At 33.1% G+C, this 26,796-nt stretch overlaps 1 protein-coding gene and 1 pseudogene across 1 annotated transcript; both read left to right on the top strand.

Moving 5' to 3' along the window:
* The first annotated feature begins 770 nt into the window (after window positions 1-770).
* On the top strand, window positions 771-2,051 carry LOC145978123 (uncharacterized). Its single transcript, XM_083110562.1, has one exon. It carries the CDS (start codon window positions 771-773, stop codon window positions 2,049-2,051), a length of 1,281 nt encoding a protein of 426 aa, XP_082966688.1.
* A 13,252-nt stretch (window positions 2,052-15,303) lies between these two features.
* On the top strand, window positions 15,304-15,969 carry LOC145978122 (cytochrome c oxidase subunit 2 pseudogene; annotated as a pseudogene).
* Window positions 15,970-26,796: the final 10,827 nt, after the last annotated feature.

The following is a 26,796-nucleotide window of genomic DNA, read 5'->3' as shown; positions in this document are numbered from 1 at the left end:
AGAATATAAATATTCTAGAAGTCTATGTCCCAGGGCGAGCCTCAGCTACTGGGTGGGTCCGCAGGGTGGTGGATAGCGGAACGGTCTGCAGATATGCAGGATTAGGGACCATGACGGTTAGACCGGAGTCCCCCCAAACCGAGGCGACCAGGTTATCAGAGTGTGGGAGTGTAGTTCTTGGCAAGACTACACTCATTAAATACCACAATGATTGATAACGGCCTGGTGACATGGCGAGTAAGCACTGCCATTAAATAGGTGCTACCCCCGCTGCCTTGCGGGTAGGGATTAACTCAAAGGCTAAGGGAAGGAAAACCCTGAAAGAAAACCATGGGTAGAGAGAGCTCTGTAAGGCGTGGTGAAGCCAATCTCTCTAAGGGATTAAACCCAATACAATTCCTGGTCCTCCAGGTTGGGGGTTGAGGCATTGGGCTGAAGACCCAATCCTTGGAAAATATCCGCTGTTCAGAGACCCTACAATGAGCCTCGGATATAGAAGGAAACCAGAAGACGAACACGGCTACGAGTTAAGGTAAATGATCTCAGGATGGGGACATGGAATGTGCAAACTATGCTACAAGCTGGTAAGCTGCCAGAAATTGTTGATGAATTTATAAAATATAAGTTGCATGTTCTGGCACTGCAAGAAATAAGATGGCCTGGGAGTTGTCAGATAGACAAGGGAAACTACAGTTTTGTACAGTGGTGCTGAAACCAGAGGACACAGGGGTACAGGCTTTATAATAAGTAGAGAAGCTAGGAAATCACTAATGGAATTTATACCAGTAAATGACAGACTGTGTAAAATTAGACTTAAAGGCAAGTTCTATAACATCTCCATCATCTCTGCTTACGCACCTAACGAGGATGCAGAAGAACTGGACAAAGAAAAATTTTATGATGAGTTGGACTTGTTAAATGAAAATACAAGTAGACATGATATACTACTTGTCATGGGTGACTTCAATGCAAATATTGGAAGAGAATCTGAAGTCAAAGAAGTGGCAGGAAAGAATTCTTTACATTCAGTCACCAGTGAGAATGGTTGGAGATTAATACAGTACTGTATACAAAATAAAATTCTTGCAAAAAGTACCCAATTCCCCAGGAAAGATATTCATAAAGGCACCTGGAGAGCTCCCGGCGGAACATACAAAAACCAGATAGATCATGTTCTGGTGAACAGCAGATATGCCACATCTGTTATAGACGTTAAAACACGCAGAGGGGCCAATTGTGACAGTGATCACTTCCTAGCCAAATCTATATTGCGGCAACGATTGTCTAATATAGGCAAAATCAAGGGAAAAAGGAGAACTGGTTGGGATATAGAAAAGTTAAAGAAAGACAGCGATAAGAGAGCTTTTCAGGAACAAATACACCAACAATTAAGTGATGAGAATGAAAATAATAGCATTGACGAAATATGGAATGATATGAAGAAAACTCTGAAAGAAACATCAGAAGAGATATTAGGGCAAAGGAAGAGATCTAACAGAAAAGATTGGTATGATGAAGAGTGTAGAGTACTAATAGGGAAGAAAAATGAGTTACGGAAAAAGATGATTCAAAGAGAAACAAGAGCATCGATGAATGCATATAAAGATGCCAGGAAGGAAGCGACTAAAATCTGTAGGAGGAAAAAGACATATTGGATGGAGGAGCGAGTAAGGAAAATAGAGGAACATCAGACAGAGGGTAATACAAGACAAATGTACAAAGCCGTTAGAAATCTTAGTACTGGATATCAACCAAGGTTAAACGTATGTAAAGACAAAAATGGGAAGCTTATAACGGATCAAGCCAAATGTCTGGAAAGATGGTCAGAATATTTTCAGGAGCTCTATAAATCTAAATTTAATATAACAGATAATGCAGATGAAGACCAAACCCAAGTTACAGAATGTGAGGTACAAAGACCATCCTTTGAAGAAATAAAGTGTGCAATATTAAAATTAAATAATAATAAAGCACCTGGAGAACATTTGCTCCCTGCGGAGATATTTAAAAAGGGTGGAGATAGGGACTTTGGAAGAAAGTCCATGAGTTAGTTTGCATGATATGGGATCAAGAGAAAATACCATGTAGTTGGAAATATGGAGTTATCTTCCCCATCCATAAAAGGGTGATAAAAGGAATTGTGGCAACTACAGGGGAATAACACTATTAAATATTGGATACAAAATATTTTCCAATATCCTATGTATGAGAGCATCTAAACAGGCAGAAGAAATCCTTGGGGAATATCAATGTGGATTCCGTCCAAATAGATCTACCATAGATCACATCTTCACCATATCTCAAATTATGGAAAAATTCTATGAGCAAAATATAGATCTACACTTTTTATTTATAGACTATCAACGAGCATTTGATAGCTTACACAGAGCAGGGATCATGAAAGTATTCAAGAAAGTAGGATTTGCAGATAAATTAATAAGATTGATAAAGGTAACCTTGGAAAATACAACAGCGGGAGTCATGGTGCAGGGAGAAGTCTCACCAACTATTAACATAGAAACAGTAGTGAGACTAGGGGATGCTCTGTCCACCCTAATTTTTATTATTGTACTACATGATATTATCAGTCCACTGCAAAAAAGGGGGAGTATATTCTACAAAACAACACAGATACTTGCTTATGCTGACGATATTGTGATAATATCAAGGACACTTGCAGATCTTAAAAGCACTTTTTTTAAAATAGATAGTAAATCCAGAGAAATAGGGCTATTAATTAATGAAACTAAAACAAGATATATGAGAATGTCCAGATCGCCAGCCAGACGAAACTCTCTGGCTTTGAGTGTAGGTACATATCACTTTGAAGGAGTACCCACTTTTACTTACCTTGGAGCTCTTCTACATAACAACATAGAAGAAGAAGAAGAGATTGTTAACCAAAGGATACAGGCTGGAAAGAGACAGTATTATACACATATAGAATTATTTAAACTAAAAACCTCTCTAGGAACACAAAATTAAGACTGTATAGGACACTTATTAGACCAGTTATAGCATATGGTGCAGAATCTTGGAAACTTACATCTAGAGCAGAAAGCAAGGTAATGTGTTTTGAAAGGAAGATATTACGTAAGATATTTGGCCCCGTTAGGAATGAAGATGGATCCTATAGAATTAGGAATAATATGTAGTTAGAAGGATTGATTCAATATGAATATGTGGTGAGATATATAAAATCTCAATGCTTAAGATGGGCAGGACATCTGATGAGAATGGAAGAGGATAGGCTACCACGCCTGGTATTCAATCAGAAATTGTGGGGAACAAGGCCAAAAGGAAGACCGAGGGGAAGATGGATCGATGCAGTTGAGAAACATTTGAGAAGGATGAATATACGCAATTGGAAAAATGTAGCTCAAGATAGAACAAGGTGGAGGAAGATTGTTTGGGATGCCAGAGCCCACCAAGGGCTGTAGAGCAAAAGAAGAAGAAGAAGAAGAATACTATGTATTCTAATTATTATGCAATTAAACATAAATTGATATAATTAATCCCCTAAAGCCAACAAAAAAAAACAAATAATTTAAAGAAATTGGAAGCCAAATACATCAATTTATCATAGCGAAATCGCGGCAAGGTCCCCCGAACCCAAATATAAATAAATCCTTAAATAAAATAAATAAGAAAAGGTATATCCCCCTAACAATAAAATTCTAAATAATACACTTATAAATAAAATACTAGCATATTCAGATATAAAAATTAAGGCAAATCCACCAGCGCTATACTCAAATAAAAATAAAATAAAAATTAAATAATAAAGTATGATATGGAAAGACAACTCAAATAAATAAAGACAAAAATAAACTAAAAACTGGAGATATATAATAAGGATAATAATTTCTCAAAATAGGTAATGTCTGCTCCTTGGTAAATAGCATAATTGCATCAGCAAAAGGCTGAAAAATACCGCAAACCCCCACCCTATTGGGGCCCTTACGAACTTGAATATATCCTAAAATTTTATGCTCAAATAAAGTAAAAAAAGCAACTCTAATCAAAACACATACAACCAAAATAATAAAAGAAATTATTCCAATAAACAAATCTACTATCATTTACTACAAAAAGAACAATATATATCTTCATTTTTGAATCCTAAATTCAATGCACTTCTCTGCTATTATAGTAATTATTATTAATCAAGATCATATATATAATATAGATATTTGGTTCTTTCGTACTAAAATATCTTAAATATTAAGAGATAGAAACCAACCTGGCTCACGCCGGTTTGAACTCAGATCATGTAAGAAATTAAAGGTAGAACAGACCATCAAATTTGAAATACTACCCCCAAATTATATCTTAATCCAACATCGAGGTCGCAACCCCTCCTGTCGATATGATCTCTCAAGAAAGATTACGCTGTTATCCCTAAGGTAACTTATTCTTTCAATCACTAATAGTGGATCAAAATAACAAAAATTATTGAGTATTAAACAAAAAGAGTTAATTATTATCTTCACATCAACCCAACAAAATATTATTTAATAATATATATAATTATAATATCCAACCAAAATATTATTAAAACAAAATAAAGATCTATAGGGTCTTATCGTCCCCTTAAAAAACTAAAGCCTTTTAACTTTAAAGTAAAATTATATATTAATTAATCAAAGACAGCTTATTCCTCGTCCAACCATTCATTCTAGCCCCCAATTAAAAGACTAATGATTATGCTACCTTCGCACGGTCAAAATACCGCGGCCATTAAACAAATGTCATTGGGCAGGTTATACTTCATATAAAACCATGAAAAGATGTTTTTGATAAACAGGCGAGAATAAAATTTTGCCTAATTCCTCTAATTAATTAAATATACTAATAGAATCATAATTTCTAAATTAAACTAATTAAAACACACAATTAAGTAAATAAGTAAAACTTAACTAAATTTTTAATATACACCAAATAAATTATAACAAAATTACAAATACTAGCAATCTCCAAACCAATAAATATAATAATTCACTATAAAGTTATAACCAATATATTTAACCAGAAGCACATCCCTCAAGTCATAACTAAACACTAATATCACGATATAAATTAGTATAAAAAATATTAAAGCATAAATCTATATTAAATACAATTCCCTAATAACTAGATATAAGATAAGTCGAATAACATTTTATTACAAATAGTAATTTTAACAGAAAAATATAATACTTTTACCTTAAAATTAACTCTACTAGCTCCTCACCCTTCGAGAAAAAAGAATATTCAATTAAAATTTAATCCTCCCTGATACAAAAGGTACGATCATTGACATCTATAATAAAAATGAATATTTCATATATTTATATAATTCCAACACTGTACTAATAACACTGGACAACAAATTTTAACTTTTTTCATGCTTCAGAAATGAAAAGTACATTTCCTTATAGAATTGAGGGTGCTGAATATGAAAATAATAATAAAAATGCTGAATTGGTTCGAGTTTAAGTGTAATCGAAAGAAATATGTGTTATGTGGTGTTAATAGAAAATTAACACGTGTACGAAATGGAAGTTATAAAAACATTATTTACATGGATATTGCAAACGGTGCATCTTTGCCTGTCGCTTGTATTGTGGTTCTGGAATATCTCTGGCGATTGTTCAACAATAATCAGCAAGCATAGACTTGCTTCAGTGGCACTGATATCGTTTCTCCATTGTAGATATAACTTGGTGGAAATGTTCCCCATGTTCATTGCTGACTGCTCCGCAATTTCCTGGGAAGAAGTTTATGTGTGAGTGTAACATATGTATTTTTAGTGACATATGACACCCCATTGCTTGGTAGGAAGATATAGGTGCTCTACTAGTTTCTTATAATTCTGAGTCCGCACGTTTCCCAAAAAAATTGTAACCACATTTTGGAAAGAGTCCCATGCAATCTTCTCCTTATCTTCTAATAGTGCATCAAATTCAGGATCATTGAGGAGTTCTCGAGTCTGAGGGCCAATAAATATTCCGTCCCTGATTTTAGTTTCACTAATTCGTGGAAATTTATGCAGTATATACTTGAATGCATCACTGGCTTGGTTCATACCTTTAACGAAGACCTTGATTAAACCTTGTTTAATATGTAAAGGAGGAAGTAAAACTCTGCTGGGAGCTATCAAAGGAACATGTTGAACGTTCTTTGTTTCTGGCTCCAAGGATTTACGGAGTGGCCAGTCTTTCCTTAAGTAATGGGAAGCCTTATCATGGCTATCCCACTCGCATAAAAAGCAGCAGTATTTTGTGTAGCCGAGCTGCAGGCCAAGAAGTATGGCTAGAACTTTGAAGTTGCCACAGATATTCCAATTGTATTTGTTATAATTTATGGCTTTCGGCAGTTTTTCCATGTTAGCATATGTCTTCTTCAAGTGCACTGCATAACCGATTGGGATTGATGGCAACACATTTCCATTGTTCACTAACACAGCTTTCAGACTTAAGTTTTGATGCATCTATGAACAGCCGCCATTCATCGGGATTATGTTCTATGTTAAGTTTACTCGTAAGACCAGTCACATTTTTACAACACACTATGTCACTTGCCACTGAAAAATACTCTTCCAGGGGTTTCTGACGTGTCCGAAACACAGATACTTTAACATCTTCAGCAAGAGCTCCCCACTGCATGAGTCTGGATGCCAGTAGTTCTGCATCACTTTTTGACAACCCCAGGTCCCTCACAAGGTCATTTAATTCATGTTGAGTGATCAGATGGCGATTAGATGATGATATGTTGGCTGTGAATTCAGGATCGATGGATGACGAGGAATCTGCAACAGGATTTGGCATTCCTGCGTCGAGTTTAGCCGCCTCTTGCTCTTCGTCGGATGAATCACTGGAGTACAATGCGGGAGGTTGTGGAACAAGTAATTCTTCGGAATGTGGCACAGGACGAATAGCTGAAGGAATATTGGGATAAGTGATAGTCCACTTTTTCTTTTTGGGTAGCTCTTTAATTGGAGGAACCATGCAAAAATAGCAGTTTGAAGTATGATCTATCGGTTCTCTCCATATCATTGGAACTGCAAACGGGATGCATGGTCTTTTTCCATATAGGCAGTCCCGCAAGTTTGTCGAACACGTATTACAACAAATGTGTGGTGCCCACTTCTTATCCATATCTCCCACTTTACAACCAAAGTACAAGTGGTAGGCTTTCTTTATGATTGGCGTGAAATTTATTTTTTGATCAACAAATGTTATTTCACCGCAAACATAACAAAAATTGTCTGCACTGTTAACACATTTACGCGACATGTTTCTGGTCAGTAGAGTCATATAACGATAAAAAGAAATAGCACCACACACTCATCCAAAATCTCACCACAACAACACACTTACGTGACAAGTTTCTGGTCAGTACAGTCATAAAACGATAAAAGAAATACACCACAAACATACACAAAATTTCACCACGACCATGTCTGGGAGTTCAAATTGGAACTATGCAGGAACACATAACAACACGTTTCCCCTGGCAAAATCTTCAATACAAACTGAAGCGTGATGTGGTTGATGATTCTCGGTCAGCGATCACGTGCTAGAGATAAGGATAGTGATAAAGCTAACCGTCAAACAATGGATATTTATTGAAATAAGGAGACAGCCGCTCTTGTCACGAACCCTTATTTTGTGCACTGGAGCACATCCGGCGAAATTGTATTTCTTCGAAATTCGAACCAATCTTCAAAAACTAATATCATATTCGTTATCAGCACCCTCAAATTAGTAAGAATTGGTTACTTTTATCTCCGAAGCATTTTCATTGTTGACCAGTGTAATCTATAGCAAACTAATTTATATATAATAAATATACAACCAAAAATTATAAAATTCCTTTTCATACACAATCCACTCATAAACAAAATATTACAGTAATAGAACCCCTATCAAAATATATCGAATCACACGACTAACTTTTCAATGTAAATGAATACTCTATCTAATAGAAATATTTTGATATTAACCAAACCAGGCACACCTTCCGGTATACATACTATGTTACGACTTATCTCACCTATGTAAATGACAGCAACGGATGATGTGTACATGCCATAGAGCTAATAAACCAAAGTATTTTTCTAAAAAAAAAATTACAGTTAAATCCAATTTCAAATATATTTTAAACATATTATCCAAATCAACATAATGTAACCCATCTCCACCTATTAATAAGCTGCACCTTGACTTGAAATATATTACAAAAGAAAAAAAGAATATATATATATTTAAATCCTCAAATTACGGTGGTATACAAACTGATAATTTACAATAATAGGTCAAATAAAACGTGGAATATCGATTACGGAACAGGTTCCCCTAAATAGAATAAAGCACCGCCAAATTCTTTGAGTTTCAAGATCATAACTAATACTACTCAAACTAAATTTACAATGATAATAATAGGGTATCTAATCCTAGTCGAATACACCACCTTTATAGAATTAATAAATATAAAGAACAAATTTTATTAAAAATTTCACCTAATAAATAAAATACAAACAACAAAACATTAAATTATTACTACAATTAAGCCAACAACTCTCCATTTATGCCCCCACGTCTAACCACGGCAGCTGGCACGAATTTTGCTGAGTAAATACTATTAAAAATCAAAATCCTGTAATCTAACTTATATGAAACTAAACAATCCCACGCACTGCGAACTATCAAACAAATATAACATGACCGTCTCCACCCACCAAAAATGGACGGAATATATCTACTCTCTTTAATAAATACATATGTGAAATTTAATTAAGGAGATTTAAGTCAGAATAAAACTTTAATTTAAGCTATAAAGAGAGGTTCTTGTTATTACATAAAATGTATTATATTAAATTAAATTATAATTAGAAATCATCTCACGAAAATTTTCCCCCAAATTAATTATTCTCACTCTCGCATATTATATAGAACACAATTTTTTTACCTCAAAATTGTGTTCTATATAGATATATTAAATTATTTTTTTCCTAGATTAGATAAGTATTAAAACTACATATTAAATAAGTAAATTAATTTAAATTAGATACGATAAACCCGATAAATAATTTTTTCAACCCACAATTATAACTAATATATAAATAAGATGTCTGAAAAAGGATTACCATGATAGGGTAAAGTATACATGAAACATAACATGTTCTTATTATAACATTTTATAATTGAAAGAATTACACTTTCACTGATGGTATCAAACCCCATAGTGCATCATACACCAAAATATAATAAAAAGGTAAGCTAATTTAAGCTAGAGAGGGCTCATACCCCACATATGAAGGTTCATAATTAATCCTTTCCTTTTTAATGCTCACAACCCCTAAAAAAATTATATTCCTATTGACCCTCACAATAGGAACCCTCCTTTCTATTTCTTCCACCTCATGATATGGAGCCTCAATCGGCTTAGAAATTAATTTAATATCTTTTATTCCACTAATTTCCACACCAAACAATCAACGAAATACAGAAACATCCCTTAAATACTTCTTAATTCAGGTGCTAGCATCATCAATAATCATGACAGCAGCACTAATTATGGTTAATTCAATAAATTTCAACTTCTAACATTAGCATTATTAATAAAAATAGGAGCTGCCCCATTCCACATCTGAATACCAGAAGTTATGGAAGGAATAACATGAATTAATTGTTTAGTAATAATAACTATTCAAAAAATTGCTCCAGCAACACTACTTAGATATGTATCAGACAATTTAAACATAATTTTAATTATCACAATTAGAATATCAGAAATTATTGGAGCAATTGGGGGCTTAAATCAAACTTCATTACGAAAAATTATAGCCTTCTCATCAATTAACCACATATCATGAATTATCCTGAGAATAACATCAGAAGATAACACCTGATTAGCATATTTACTCCTATATATCCTTATAACCTCCTCCACTATTATGCTTTTTTCAATAAACAAGTCAAATTATATTCATCAACTATTTATATTAAAGCTCCAGCCCATAAAAAAGATATCCCTCTTTATTTCAATATTGTCGCTTGGGGGTCTACCACCACACTATTAGGGTTTTTACCAAAATGAATGGTAATTATCCAAATAACCAACTTTAAACAACTATTAATAATCACCGTTCTAATCAGTATATCATTACTAGGGCTAGGATTTTGATGAAATTGCATCTTTTTTTTCTGGTGAATAAGAAACCCAAATCTTTTAATATTTATATGTTTCATGTCGTGCTGAAACTTTTAAGCACTATTTGTTGGGGCATTTTTTTGCATTTTTTGCCATTATGGGTTGTATAAGTCATTTTTTGGCATTTTAAGTCATTTTTTGGTCATTTTTTTTATTTTCTTAGTTTTCCAGAGCACTTGTACGCTGGGAGTGCATGGGCAGCATTAACGTGAAAGGATTAAGAGGAATAAATATCCTATTTTTTCATATCTTCCCTAGACAATTTAAAATATATGAAACCGCAGCTACCTTCCATCCGTCTCAGAAGAAAATAAACAACATGAATATAACGATTTCCTTACAATGAAATTCAATTGTTAGAAGTTCAAAACAGCTCGCAATTTTGCCCCAGGAGAAGAAAGTCGTTGCCCTGCCTAATCTTATCTTCTAATCTGCTCAGACCAATTGTTGTGTTCCTTGAAAGTGAATGGATGGAACGTGTGATCTGGCCATTGTCGAAGTTCCTGTTTATTCCGAGAATTTACTTCGGTGCAGTGTTCAGTAGAGCAGGTTTTCGAAGCATTGGACAAGATGCCAAAAACCAAGCAAAGTACACAGTACAAATTAAAACAGTTTGTGTCCCAGTATGATGAAAATACATTCAGTACAGACAGATCAGTATTATTCTGTCAGCTTTGTGGTGTAAGAGTTGCTGCGGAAAAGAAATTCACGGTGGAGCAACATGTCAACCGCGAGAAACACAAGGCAGCTCTGAAGCAAATTCAAGATCAGAAGAGGACGGTGCAATTGTTAATGGGTGAGTGTTCCTCCAAATCCTCTGTTATTTCTGAAGAACTGTGCGACGCTTTTATTTCTGCTGACATTCCTCTAAGTAAACTAAATAATCCTAAAGTTCGAGCATTTTTAGAAAAACATACTGGGAAATCGATACCAGATTCTTCCATGCTAAGGAAAAATTATGTCAAGAAATGCTACAACCAAACAATGGATCAAATTCGGCAGAAAATTCATGGTAAAAAAATATGGGTGTCAATTGACGAAAGTACCGACTCACTCGGACGGTACATTGCAAATGTAGTGATTGGTATGATGCAGGAATCCGAGTCTACTCAAGTGTTTCTAATAAATTGTGAATGTCTGGAAAAAGTGAATTATTCAACGATCAGCAAAGTTTTCAATAACGCGATGCAGTTATTGTGGCCCGACGGCATTCAATATGACAAGGTGTTGCTTTTCGTAACAGATGTGGCACCGTACATGGTTAAAGCAGGGAATTCTCTGAAAGGTCTGTACTCGAAAATGGTACATGTAACATGTCTTGCACATGCGTGTCACCGTATTGCTGAAGAACTGCGAAGTCACTTTCCTGATGTAGACCAACTGATTGCAAACATTAAGAAGATTTTCCTCAAGTCCCCATCACGAGTGTTAGCTTTTAGGTCTCATGCACCTGATGTGCCTTTTGCCACCAGCTCCTATTCTTACTAGATGGGGTACATGGTTAGAGGCTTGTGGTTACTATTGTGAAAATTATAAAGTTGTGAAAGAATTTGTAACCTCGTTTGACAGCAGTGAAGCATTGTGTATAAGACAAGCACAGGAACTCTTGGCTGATCCCGAAATGGAGGGAAAATTATGATATATAAAGTCCAACTTCGGCTTCCTACCTTCTGCCATAACTTCACTCGAGACATCTGGAGCTACATTGGTTGATCAAGTTAATGTCCTTAACAAAGTTCAGGATAATTTGGAAGCAGTTCCAGGTACTGTTGGAATACAAGTGAGAGAAAAGATGCAGAAAGTGCTAGGGAAAAATGCAGGATACACAATAATATGTTCTATTCGTGACGTATTGTGTGGGAAAACGTTTTCATTGCCAGACTCTGAAACCGAATTAGAACCAAGTGACATTGTATGAGTGACATTGTATGTTTTAAATATGCCCCTATTACCTCTGTTGATGTTGAAAGGAGCTTTTCTATGTATAAAAGTGTGCTAGCTGACAATCGTCATTCATTTCTTTTTGAAAATTTACAGAAAATATTCGTTACACACTGCGACTCAAAACTGAACAGTAACCTCTCATAATTTGTCAAAAGTTGCATACTAGAGTTGCTGTAATTTGAAGTGCAAATAAAATTTTACTTTGGAATTTTTAACGGTTTTTAGGTAATTTTTAAAGTAATTTTTTGGCAATTTTTAGGTCATAAATACATCTTTTTAAGGGCATTTTTTACAATTTTTTAGGTCATCAAAATCCTAGCCCTAATCATTACTAACCTTGTATTACTACTTACGAACCTCCCTCACCTCAATTTTAATAAACTGCAAAATTAAAATATGAACTGTTACTAATAATAGACAAATAAATATAAAAGAACAAGTATTATCAGTAATTACAATTTTTATATCAATTTGTGGAATACCTCTAGTTCAGCCAATTTATATATATTTATAAGGTCTTAAGTTAATTTTAAACTAATGACCTTCAAAGTCATAAATAAGGGGTATTCTTTAGGCCTTAATACATAGTGTATTACCTTGAAATTGCAGTTCAAAATTATATATTTAACTATAAAGCCAAAATTAATGAGAGAGTTTAAGACTCATAAATAAATTTACAGTTTATCACCTATATATTTCAGTCACCTCATTCTTGCAACGATGATTATTTTCTACTAACCACAAAGATATTGGTACAATATATTTAATTTTCGGAGTATGATCAGGAATGGTTGGAACATCTCTAAGTATTCTAATTCGTATAGAACTAGGTCAACCAGGAAGTTTAATTGGAGATGACCAAACCTATAATGTAATTGTAACCGCACACACATTCATCATAATTTTCTTTATAGTTATACCTATTATAATTGGTGGGTTTGGAAATTGATTAATACCCCTAATAATTGGGGCCCCTGATAGAGCCTTCCCACGATTAAATAATATAAGATTCTGACTACTACCCCCATCATTGACTCTTCTATTATCAGGAAGAGTTGTAGAAAGTGGTGCAGGAACGGGTTGAACAGTATATCCTCCCCTATCCGCAGGAATTGCACATGCTGGGGCATCAGTTGATTTATCAATTTTTTCATTACATTTAGCAGGAGTTTCCTCCATTTTAGGAGCAGTAAACTTTATTACAACAGTGATTAATATACGAACTATAGGAATATCTATGGAGCGGGTGCCATTATTTGTATGATCAGTAATTATCACTGCAGTTCTATTATTATTATCATTACCAGTTCTCGCAGGTGCAATCACCATATTATTAACAGACTGAAATCTAAATACATCATTTTTTGACCCATCAGGTGGGGGAGACCCAATCTTATATCAGCATTTATTTTGATTCTTTGGACATCCAGAAGTTTACATCCTCATTTTACCGGGATTTGGTATAATCTCACACATTGTAACCCAAGAAAGAGATAAAAAAGAAACATTTGGAGTATTAGGAATAATTTATGCAATAATAGCAATTGGCTTTCTAGGATTTATTGTATGAGCACATCACATATTCACTGTCGGAATAGACGTAGACACGCGAGCATATTTCACTGCAGCCACCATAATTATTGCTGTACCAATTAAATGGTGTGACTCAGTTGTTAGCATATGCAGATGATGTAGACTTACTGGGGGATGATGTGAATACAATTAAGAGTAATGCTAAAATATTTTTCAAAACTGCTAAAGAGATAGGTTTGGAAGTTAACAAAGAGAAAACTAAATATATGCTTACAGGCCGAAACCAAGTGTTAGGTAATAATCAAAATCTAATTATTGATAACAACTCGTTTGAAACAGTTTCCAAATTCAAGTACTTAGGAGTAATATTAACAAATGAAAATTATATTAAAGAGGAAATAAATAGTAGGCTTAATTCAGGAAATGCATGTTACTTCTCTCTTCATAAACTTTTGTCTTCTCGTTTAATATCTAAGAAACTAAAAGTTAAAATATACAAAACCGTAATTTTGCCTGTATTATATGGATGTGAAACTTGGTCCCTTACATTGAAAGAGGAACATAAATTGAGAGTATTTGAAAATAACATACTTAGGAAAATCTTTGGACCTAAAAGGGATGAGGAGACAGGTGAGTGGAGAAGGTTACATAATTTAGAACTACATAATTTGTACTCATGTCCAGATATTATTAGAATAATTAAATCAAGAAGACTTAGGTGGGCAGGCCATGTGGCACGAATGGGAGAGGAAAGAGGAGTTTACATAATTCTTCTTGGAGAACCTGATGGTAAGAGACCTGTAGGAAGGCCGAGACGAAGATGGAGGGACAACGTTGAGATGGACCTAAGGGAAATTGGTAGGGATGGAAAAGAGTATATAGATCTTGCTCAAGATAGGGGAAGATGGAAGGCCTGTGTTGCTGCAGCCATGGACCTTCGGGTTTAAGAAGGCTAGAGAGTTAGTACCAACAGGAATTAAAGTATTTAGATGAATTGCCACCCTACACGGAACACAAATCAACTACTCTCCATCAATGTTATGAGAATTAGGATTTATTTTTTATTTACAATAGGAGGATTAACAGGAGTAGTACTAGCAAATTCATCATTGGATATTGTCTTACATGATACATATTATGTTGTAGCACATTTTCACTATGTATTATCCATAGGAGCAGTATTTGCTATTATGGCAGGACTTGTACACTGATTCCCATTATTTACAGGAGTAATAATAAACCCAGATTGATTAAAAATCCAATTTATTTCCATATTTATTGGAGTTAATTTAACATTCTTTCCTCAAAATTTTTTAGGACTAGAGGAATACCACGACAATATTCAGACTATCCGGATGCCTATACAACATGAAATATCTTATCAAGATTAGGCTCAATTTTATCATTTACAGCTGTAATTATTATAATTTTTATTACCTGAGAAGGTATAACAAGTGCTCGACCAACACTATTTAATTTACAACAAGCATCATCAATTGAGTGATATCAAATATCACCACCATCCGAACACACACATTCAGAACTTCCAATATTAATAACTAATTTTTAAGGTGGCAGAGAAGTGCATTGAATTTAAGCTTCAAATATAAGGATGACCTTTCTTAAAAAATGGCAGCCTGAAACCAAATAGGATTACAAGATAGATCCTCCCCACTAATAGAACAAATAATATTCTTTCATGACCACACAATACTAATCTTAATTATAATTACAATATTAGTAGGATATTTAATAATATCATTATTTAATAACAAATTAACCAACCGGATACTCCTAGAAGGACAAGTGCTAGAAACTATATGAACAATTATACCAGCAATTACTCTAATTTTTATTGTGTTACCGTCACTACAGCTGTTATATTTATTAGATGAAATCAACCAGCCCTCATTAACTCTAAAAACTATTGGACATCAGTGATACTGAAGCTACGAGTATTCTGATTTTATAAAAGCAGAATTTGACTCATATATAGCCCCAACAAATGAAATAATAACTAACTCATTCCGATTGTTAGATGTAGATAACCGGACAGTATTACCAATTAATATAGATATTCGAATTCTAACTACATCCGCAGATGTTTTACACTCATGAGCCATGCCATCTATAGGAATTAAGATAGATGCCACTCCAGGACGACTTAACCAAGCAGGAGTAAACATTAGTCGAATTGGTTTATTTTTTGGACAATGTTCAGAAATCTGTGGCTCAAATCACAGATTTATGCCAATTATTATGGAAACTACAACCCATAAGTCCTTTATTAATTGATTAATAAAAATTATACAAGAATCATTAGATGACTGAAAAGTAAACCACAAAATAGTAAAATAACAACTACTTCTAATGAAAAAGTTAGTTAATATATAATAACATAGGAGTGTCAAATCTAAATTATCCTCATACTTCTTTATTCCACAAATATATCCACTAAATTGAATAATACTGTTTACAATATTTATATTAACTTATTTTCTATTCATAATTATTAATTATTATAATTATAATAAAATATTAAATATTAATAATATTATAACAAAGAATAAATCAAAAACTAAATACTGAAAGTGATAACAAGACTATTCTCATCATTTGATCCAACATCATCAATTATAAGTTTATCATTAAATTGAACAAGCACTTTCTTGGGATTATTAATAATTCCTACTTCATTTTGATTGATACAATCACAAACCTCCATAATATATAATATTTTAATAATAAAATTACATGAAGAATTCAAAACATTTTTAGGAATAATTAGCCATCAAGGGAGAACCCTAATCTTTATTAGTATATTTTCAATAATTTTATTTAATAATTCAATAGGATTACTCCCATATGTATTTACCAGATCAAGTCATCTAGTTTTTACCTTAACATTAGCCCTACCAATATGATTATAATTTATATTATTTGGATGAATTAATAATACAAAACATATACTAGCACATCTAGTACCAGAGGGTGTGCCAGCACTATTAATACCAATTATAGTATGAATTGAAATAATTAGAAATCTAATTCGTCCAATAACCCTATCAGTACGACTAGCAGCAAATATAATAGTTGGACATCTAATAATATCAATAATTGGAAATACAGGAACAATATTAGAAATTATTGGACTTTCCATATTAATTCTAGCACAAATTATATTAATTATTATAGAAACAGCCATAGCATTTATTCAGTCTTATGTATTTGCATCATTAATTGCAATTTATTCCAGAGAATCAAAGTAACTAATGTCAACAACTTAAAACCACCCATACCATTTAATAGATCAAAACCCGTGGCCGGCAACAGGTGCTATAATACTAACGACAGGGCTAATTAGATGATTTCACCAACAAAGCATAATACTACTATTAATAGGAATAATAACTATAATTCTTACAATAATTCAATGATGATGAGACATCTCACGAGAGGGAACATACCAAGGTTTACATACAAGTCAAGTCATAATAGACCTATGATGGGGTATAATTCTATTTATTATTTCAGAAGTATTATTCTTTGTAACCTTTTTTTTGAGCATTCTTCCATAGAAGTCTATCCCCAACAATTGAACCAGGAATATTATGACCACCAAAAGGAATTTTGCCATTCAACCCAATACAAGTGCCATTATTGAATATAGCAATTCTTCTAGCATCCGGAGTAACAGTAACATGAGCCCATCATAGCCTATTAGAAAAAAATTACTCTCACACAACTCAAGCCCTTACATTAACACTAATACTGGGAATATACTTCACTATTCTTCAAGCGTATGAATATTATGAGTCCCCATTTACTATTGCAGACGCAGTATATGGATCAACATTTTTTATAGCAACAGGGTTTCACGGTCTACATGTTATTATTGGATCAACATTTTTAGGAGTGTGCTTAGCTCGACATATTTTATGCCACTTCTCACCAACACATCATTTCGGGTTTGAGGCAGCAGCATGATACTGGCACTTCGTAGACGTAGTATGATTATTCCTTTATATTTCAATTTACTGATTGAATTGAAAAGTCTTTTTATTTACTACAGAGCAAGATTCAGGTAGATAACATTTACTTAGTATATTTAAAGTACACTTAACTTCCAATTAAAAAGATTATAATAAAATAAAGTAAATAATTAATATTATCATAAGTACCTCATTAATGATTATAATAATCACCTCAATAGTAATACTACTATCCACATTATTATATATAAAAAAAACAATTACAGACCGGGAAAAAAAGATCACCATTCGAATGAGGGTTTGATCCCAAATCTTCAGCCCGAATTCCATTCTCTATAAAATTCTTTCTAATTGCAGTAATCTTTCTTATTTTTGATGTAGAGATTGTACTATTATTACCAATAACAGTTATTATTACTAGCTCAAAATTATTATCCTGATTATGTGTAAGATTCTTATTTTTATTAATTTTACTTTTAGGATTATATCATGAGTGAACTCAAGGATCATTAGAATGAGCATGTTGGAGTAATAGTTTATAATAACATTTGAGTTGCATTCAAAAAGTATTGAGAATACTTCAATTTACTTCATCAAGTAAGAAGCAAATGCAATCAGCTTCGACCTGATTAAATTGGTACTATATTACCCTTACTTGCTTAACTGAAGCCAAAGGAAGCGGCATATTAATGTTAATAATAAAATTAGGAGTATAGTCCTTAGTTAAGGGGGTATAACATTAAATGGAGGCTGCTAACTTCTATCTTTAGTGGTGAAATTCCATTAATACTCCTTTATTCTTTAGTATAAAATTACATTATCTTTTCGTGATAAAGTTGAGTTTAATTAAACTCAAGAAATGTTTATAAAATGTTAATCACTTTTCCTAACAACTTCAGTGTTATGCTTTAATTATAAGCTATATAAACACACATAAATTATTAATAAAATTACTATTAAAAATGAAAATATAAAATAAATATTGAAATAGTTAGAATGTATTAGTTTAATTTTTAAAGAACCACTCCTTATATACATATATACACCCTGGCCCCCAAACAGTTCACTTCATCCATAATAGATAGTCCTAATACACTATCTACCAAAAAGTAATTGGGCACCTATGATGGTGGTTAATTTAGTATCTAATTTGAATCATTTAGTATAATTTAGTGGGACCACTGGTGGTTGTTCGTGGCACAATGAACTCACAGGCATACTGTACAATACTACACAATGAAACGCTCCCAACCTTGTGGCGTTTTTACGGAATGGACCCCTGTTACTAACAGGATGACAATGTTAGGTGGCATGTTTCGGAGGCTACTATGCAGTGGTATACCGACAACAATGTTCACCAATTGGTCTGGCTTGTACAGAGTCCTCATCTCAATCCCATAGAACACCTTTGGGAGGCATTGGACTGGCGGGTGAGGTCTCGGGAGATGCGGCCAAATTCCATTGTCCAACTGTCCAACTGAGTGAGATCTTGCAAGAGGAATGGCGACACATTCCAATGGACGTCCTCCACAAACTAGTCGAGAGCATGCCTGACAGAGTGGCTGCTGTTATAGCAGCAAGAGGTGTCTCCACGAGGTTCTAACAGGGTTCACACCACCAGACAACCATTTTGTACACGTGCCCAATTACCTTTTGGTAGATAGTGTATATTCTCCACCTATAACAAATGAACTATTAATTAGGCCCCCTGAAGATAAAAGAAAGATAAAGAAAGGATAATTTGCAAATAAAAAAGATGTAATATTATGCCCAATTCATCCTCCTAAAAAGATACAAATAACTGCCCCTAGTTTTAAGCTAATTGGAATAATAACTACAAAAATAGATGAAAAAATTAATCATCTTAACATAGAACCACCCACAATGGATAATAATAATAACCCCAATATCCCCCTAAATATACCCCACCCCGAGTTATCGGAAACACCTTGAAATGATATACCTCTATAAGATTTACCTACTAAATAATAATTTAACCGAAAACTATAAGATATAGTTATTCCAGTAGAAACTCATAATAAAAAAAATATTACCAAATTAAAAAAATATATTCTTAATATGTCCAAAATTAAATCCTTATAATAAAATATAGCCAATAAGGGTATTTCACATAAAGCAAGACTAGAAATTATTATACAAGAGATAGTTATTAGTATTTTATTAATTAAACCACCTATACAACGAATATCTTGAACATCCCCTATGGAGTGAATTACTGCCCCAGCACATAAAAATAATAAAGATTTAAATATAACATGTGTTAATAAATGAAAAAATGCTAACACCTTTAAGCCCATAGATAATGTTAACGTTATTAATCCAAGCTGTCTCAATGTAGATAAAGCAATAATTTTCCTTAAATCATATTCAAAATTAGCACCAACCCCAGCTATAAATATTGTTAAACCTGATATTAGTAACAACACCTTACCAAAAAGAGTAAACATCACTATATCCCCAAAACGAATTAATAAATAAACCCCAGCAGTAACCAAGGTACAAGAATAAACCAATGCAGAAACTGGGGTTGGTGCCGCTATTGCTGCGGGTAATCATGCAGAAAAAGGAATTTGTGCACTCCTTGTTATTCCAGCAACAATAATAAATCTAGTAATTAATATTATATCAAAATCAGAAATTAACCATAAATAATAAATATAATTTCAGCTACCATAATTTAACATTCAAGCAATAGATAATAAAATAAATACATCTCCAATTCGATTAGACAAGGCAGTTAGTATACCCACAGAATAAGAACGAACATTCTTATAATAAATTACTAAACAATATGAGACCAGCCCTAGGCCATCTCACCCTAAAATAATTCTAATAATATTAGGAGAAATAATTAAATACATCATAGAACCGACAAATAATAAAACTAAAATGATAAATCGATTTATATTATAATCCCCTTCTATATAAGAAGTTCTATAGTTAATAACTATTGATGAAATATATATATATATAACCAACCCTATAAAAATTAAGGATATTCAATCAAATAATATTGTTATAATAATATTAGAACTATTCAAGTTAATAATACTACACTCAACAAAAATTGTGATATCTTTAATCAAAAATATTATTCCTATTAATAATAAAATTAATCTACTAATTAACAAAATAATTGAACTTACAATTGTAATAGAAAAATTAAAAACCATTGATTTAAGAACTTTATAATTATAGTTACCTATAAGCCCACAACTTAATATTTTACTTAAACTACTTAAATAATTTAAACTCAATGAAATATGGGAGAACAAAAAACAATTAAAAAATTTAATGGAAATAAATTACAAAATAATAATAAATATTCACGAATATTACTTCTTCAGCAAGAAAATATGCCAGAATAATATATTCCATGTTGGGTATATGAATATAAATACAAAGTATAGGCACACTTAAAAAATAAAGTAGAGCAACCCCAATAAAACTAAAATAAGATCACCCAATAATTCTGTTTAATAGACTAATCTCCCCTAACAAGTTAATAGAAGGTGGAGCCGCCATATTAGTAATGCTTAATATAAATCACCATAAAGATAAACTAGGAATAACTAATTATCCCCCTATTAATTTATATACTACGACTACCCAGCCATTCATAGGTAATATTTACTAAACAAAATATGCCAGAAGAACAGAGACCATGTGCCGCTATTAAAGCAAGCCCACCACTCATACCTCACACTCTTATAGTTATGATTCCTATTAAAACAAGACCCATATGGGCCACAGAAGAATATGCAACCAGGGCCCTTAAATCAATTTGGCGTAAACAAACAAGACTAATTATTCAGATACCCACAACTCTAATTCCAAATCAAAAAATATTATACCTAATAGCCAATCCTTCAATACAAGAAACAACTCGCAAAATACCATACCCTCCAAGCCTTAACAAAATTCCAGCCAAAATTATAGAACCACTTACCGGAGCCTCAACATGCGCCCTAGGTAGTCATAAATGAACCAAAAACATAGGTATTTTTACTAAAAAAAACCACCATTCTAACATATCAAATAAAATAATTTACAGTAACATTAATATAATTAAATATATGTATGTGTAGACCCCCCACCTGATAGTTTAGTATAAAAATACCTACCAGAAGAGGCAAAGAAGCGAGTAATGTAAAAAAAAGTAAATATACTCCCGCCTGAACCCGCTTCGGCTGATATCCCCATCCTAAAATTAAAAACAAAGTAGGAACTAATGACCCCTCAAAAAATAAATAAAATAAAAAGAAATTATTCTCATAAAAGTTAATATTAATAATAACAACAACACGATTAATAAAAATATAAATCTACAAGGATAAAAATAATTAGAAATAATACTATTTCTAGCCACTATTATTAAAAAAATAATTCAAATACTAAGTAAAATTAAAGAATAAGATATTACATCTAACCCAATAAAATAACTAGTACTCCACACACCTATACCAACTCATACCATTAATAAGAACAAAAAACAACCAAAAATAATAGAAACCTGAACCACCATCCATAAAGAACCATTAAATCTTAAAAGGATTAAAAACATAAAATAAAAAATATATTTTAACACTTCAATAATACAAAAGAATTAAAATAGTCATTGCCGTGAGTGCGCGTAACTGACACTATAATAGACAAACCAAGTGCACCCTCACATACACAAAATGAAAGAAATAATAAACAAAAATAAGATTCTTCTTGATTATTAATAAAACAGTAAGTTATATATAAATATAAAGACAACACAATAAATTCAAGTCTTAAGAGAGTTATTAGTAAGTGCCTTCGTTGAGAAATAAAACATAAAAATCTAATAAACAAAATAATTAATATAAATAATACTCTTAACATAAGTTTTTATAGTTTAATAAAAAACAGTGGTCTTGTAAATCATCAATGAATTATTTATTTATTTATTTAATATAAGATTCCAAATACAGCGTTAGCCATTTTACATTGGAACATTTTTATAGAACATAAGGACAAAAAAATAATAACATAATACATCAAAAATAATAACATAAAAAAATTACATGTGGTTAAGAGACTTACATATTTTTTGCTAACTTTCTTCTAAAACTGTCCAGATTTTCAAAAATGTCTGGCTTCCTAGATTATTATATTCACTGGGCAGTCTATGGAACAGAGAGTGCTGGATGAGGCACAATCTCGGCTTCTGAGAGGCAAAAAGTTGAGTGCTTCTTGTTGAGCGGGCAGGCACACGAAAGTGAATTTCCTGAAGAAGGCGGTCACTTCTGATGTTGCCATTCACTATTTTATGTAGAAATATATGGTCAGCCAGTCTATGTCTCTCTTGAGGAGTTTGGATATTTAACATTTGCAGGAGGATGGACTTTTGCAAGTGTTTTGTGGATGGAATTCGGTGTCGAACAATGGCCAGAAAGAAATTTAGGATGGAATTAAGTCTATCTGAATTTGAGGGGCATGCCATAGACCAGATCGGAGAACAGTATTCAATTTTAGGTGACACAAAAGATTTGTAAAAGGTGCCGAGGGCAGTTAAGTTGTTTATTTCCGTGAAACGATAAAGAAGACCCAGCATACGCATTGAACCCCTTGTGACTGTAGAGATGTGCTCAGAAAAGGAAAGTTTCTCGTCAAATATGACGCCCAGGTCCCTTTGTGCGGCAACTCTTTGAACACAATTATTTCTTATGAAATATTTAGTATTAAATGTGTTTTTCTTTAAGGAGAAGGTCATCATGGTACATTTTTGAGGGTTGAGTTTTAAGTTCCATAATTCACACCACTTTATTAGAGAATCTAAATTCTTTTGCAGAAGTGTCATGTCACTGAAATTGGAGATTTTACTATATATTTTGCAATCGTCAGCGAACAAGAGAAGGTTCTGGAAGATCATCAAGGTACAGGATGAAGAGAAGAGGTCCAAGAACACTGCCTTGAGGTTCACCAGAAGATACAGCTTGATAAGAAGAAGACATTCCGGAAAGAACAACTTTTTGTTGTCTGTTTTGGAGGTAGTGCTTGAGCAGAGAGAGAAAGTTTCCATGAATATTGAAATGGTGGGATAATTTATGAAGCAGGAAATTGTGGTTTATAGAGTCAAAAGCTTTCGAAAAATCCAGATATATTACATCCAGTTGAGAGTTTTCAGATATAGAGTTGATAGCGTCAGATAATAAAATGCTTAAGTTGGTTAAGCAGGAGCTGCCTGGTAAAAAGCCATGCTGTGCTGTATTTATATATGGAGAGGTAAATTTGTAGAGTCGGTCCTTTATTATCTTTTCACAGGCGATAGAAAGTGGTGAATGAAGGGAAATAGGCCTATAAGAAGAAACAGCACACTTGTCTCCAGATTTATATAATGGTACCACGTTAGCATTTTTCCATGAATCTGGAAATGTACCCTCATTGAAGCATCTGTTTAATAAAATAGAGAAGGGAATAGCGAGAGAGGAAGCAGCGTTTTTTAGGAAAATAGAAGGCGCGATTTTGAGGCGTTGAAGATAGGATGTGTTGCACTTCTTCTGGAGACGTGGAGAGAGACGTTAGAGAGTGACAGCAAACTGGACGGAGGTTGGGAAGGGATGAAGCCTGTGTATTCGAGGTTGTATTTATGGAGAAAAAAGAGTTAAAAAGATTAGTTTTAAAAACATCAAGGAGCATATAAATTTATCACCATTAACTCCCAAAGCTAATATTCTAATTAAACTACCCCTTGATATTAAAATTCAAATAATATTAATTACCTTTATATTATTAGCAGCATTAATAATATTACAAATAAAACATCCACTATCTATAGGACTTATACTAATTATACAAACCATTACTGCCTGCCTAACAATATCAACATTTTTAAAGTCCACATGACTTTCCTACGTACTATTTCTAGTATTTCTGGGAGGAATATTAGTTCTATTTATTTATACAACAAGACTCACATCAAATGAAATATTTAAATTAAGAACAAAAATAATAATAATACACTGCTCGCCATTAAAATTGCAACACCCAGAAGGAAATGAGATAGAAACACGAAACTTGGCAAATATGTAGTTCATAATAAGATAAGAAAATGATTACAGTTAGAGCTCGGTGGTGTGACATGTGACACGTAGAACATGATTGCATAACCCCAAGGAGCTAGTAGCGTGTACAGTAGGGTTATGACAAAAAAATATTTTTTTAGCCTGTAGTAGAAATCAATGAACTTTTTAATACAGAATCAGAAAATGACAATTATTTCGTTCAATTCATAAAAAATGTTCCGCACCAATGACAATGAAATTCCCAAATTTAAGTACATTCAGCGCAGTCAAAATGTATTAGTTGAAATAAGCTTCAGATTCAAATATTTATGTTTTGCATTTCTGGTACAGTTCTTCCATTAATTTCACCCCTCGTTCGGCACAAATATTCGTCTGTGATATATCTACAACGGATCTTTCAACATTCCAGTGAGTTACAAAGCACTTCATGGCTGCAGAGCAATTTAATTTGGAAATTCCATCCATCAGTTTCTGGTGAATCTCTGCGTTGAACATTTGGTTAGAAAACCAGGCTTCCTGCCATGTATTTGAGATGAAAGAGCACGGTATTTGCAGTGATATTCTCCATTTAGGAATGAGGAACTACGAAATAAGAGCATATATAGCACGTGAATTCCATCTGGCATTGTGAGAAGAAGGTAATTTTCTCCATTTAATTGCTGGGATTGCACCAGTTTCTTTAAGGAAACGGAATGCGCTACATAACTCATACAGAAATCTAAAATCATCTCGCCAACCTGGATTTTGAACAGTTATCATTTAACTTTCTGGCTTGTAGGACTGCTGCAAGACATCATATTGTTTTATCACTTCGTCCACGAATTCATAGTTCAGAGTTGGTTTGGTAAAAGAAATCGGATTAAAGAAGTCTAACACATGCTTTACGATTCTATCAAGAATATGGTGCTGGCAGCCAATGTACTGTGGCTGATCAAATCCTCTTGTGATGATTTCACTTTTTAATTTTTGAACAATTTTATTTACCCGTCCAGTATTTACTGCTGTTGTGTCACATACGATCATTTTGAAGTTCTTCCATGCATCAAATTAATTCAGCAAACTTTGCAGTGCATTAAAAATATCCTGCGATGACCTGCTTTCACATTTTACTATACCTAATTTCAATTATCTAGGTGAACTCTTCAAGATTACCACTTGATACTCGTGATTTGCAATTTGCTTACCATCGAAATGAAGGCAGAATTGTTTCTCTTCTTGCAAAATAGATTTTATTTTACGCCTTTCATCTTCTCCACTTCTTATAGCAGTTCGCCAAACACCTGACTGTGATGGTTTTGTAACACTGATTCCATCTTCGGCTAGACTGGAGCACACTACAGCAGCTTTATTAATTAAAAGAGATTTTTTGTCACCAACTAAGTTGCATGTGATTGAAAAACGCACGACTCGTTTTCTTTTGTCATTTTCATTTTCTTCTGATACATATGCTGTGTCAGAAAAATTTCATCACCACTTACTTCTGCTGATGATGCGTCGTCTACATCAGTGGGAAAGACAGCGTTTGGTTCAGATTGTGAAGCCGATTTTCGCACTCGCTTAGAGGGATGGATAGACGATTGTGGAGCAACTGTGCTTGTTACATATCCAATTTTACCTTGTGATTTAACTTGTAACTTGTATAGTTCTTTATCTTCTTGGCACACCAATGTCAATCTGTTTTCGTTATGTCAAATATATTTTCTATTTCAACTTGAAGTGAATCCTTTTTCCTCTTTCTATTTTTATCGTTCTCTTCAATCAATTTAACTACTTTAGACATAATTGCTTGTTTTGATAAAATTGGAAATCTAAATTTTCCCCAGAGAACAGTAAGCTCACCAGTTATCATAGCCATTATTTCTTTCTTATCTTTCTCTGTTTCCAGAAGTGTATGATAGCGACCAATAATGTCTTTCTTTCACGGAAGTCGAGTAAAAGAACTAAGTGTTTCAATTATAGGTACACCTCGTCTTATTGTTGCATCAATAGCTACATTCTGCGTCCACGATTCCGCATTTTTCTTAATCGCTTCACTTGATTTATAATATGCCATTATA

The sequence above is a fragment of the Lepisma saccharinum genome, chromosome 24 (genome assembly GCF_977018435.1).
Source record: "Lepisma saccharinum chromosome 24, izLepSacc3.1, whole genome shotgun sequence".
In the NCBI taxonomy this organism is placed as follows: Eukaryota; Metazoa; Arthropoda; class Insecta; order Zygentoma; family Lepismatidae; genus Lepisma; species Lepisma saccharinum.
Note: the sequence above shows the minus strand (reverse complement) of the source record. Positions and strands in the feature narration are given on the sequence as shown.

What these genes read in the sequence shown, in the direction of transcription:
- LOC145978123 (XM_083110562.1), top strand. Translation starts at nt 771, where the DNA reads ATGGAATTTATACCAGTAAATGACAGACTGTGTAAAATTAGACTTAAA.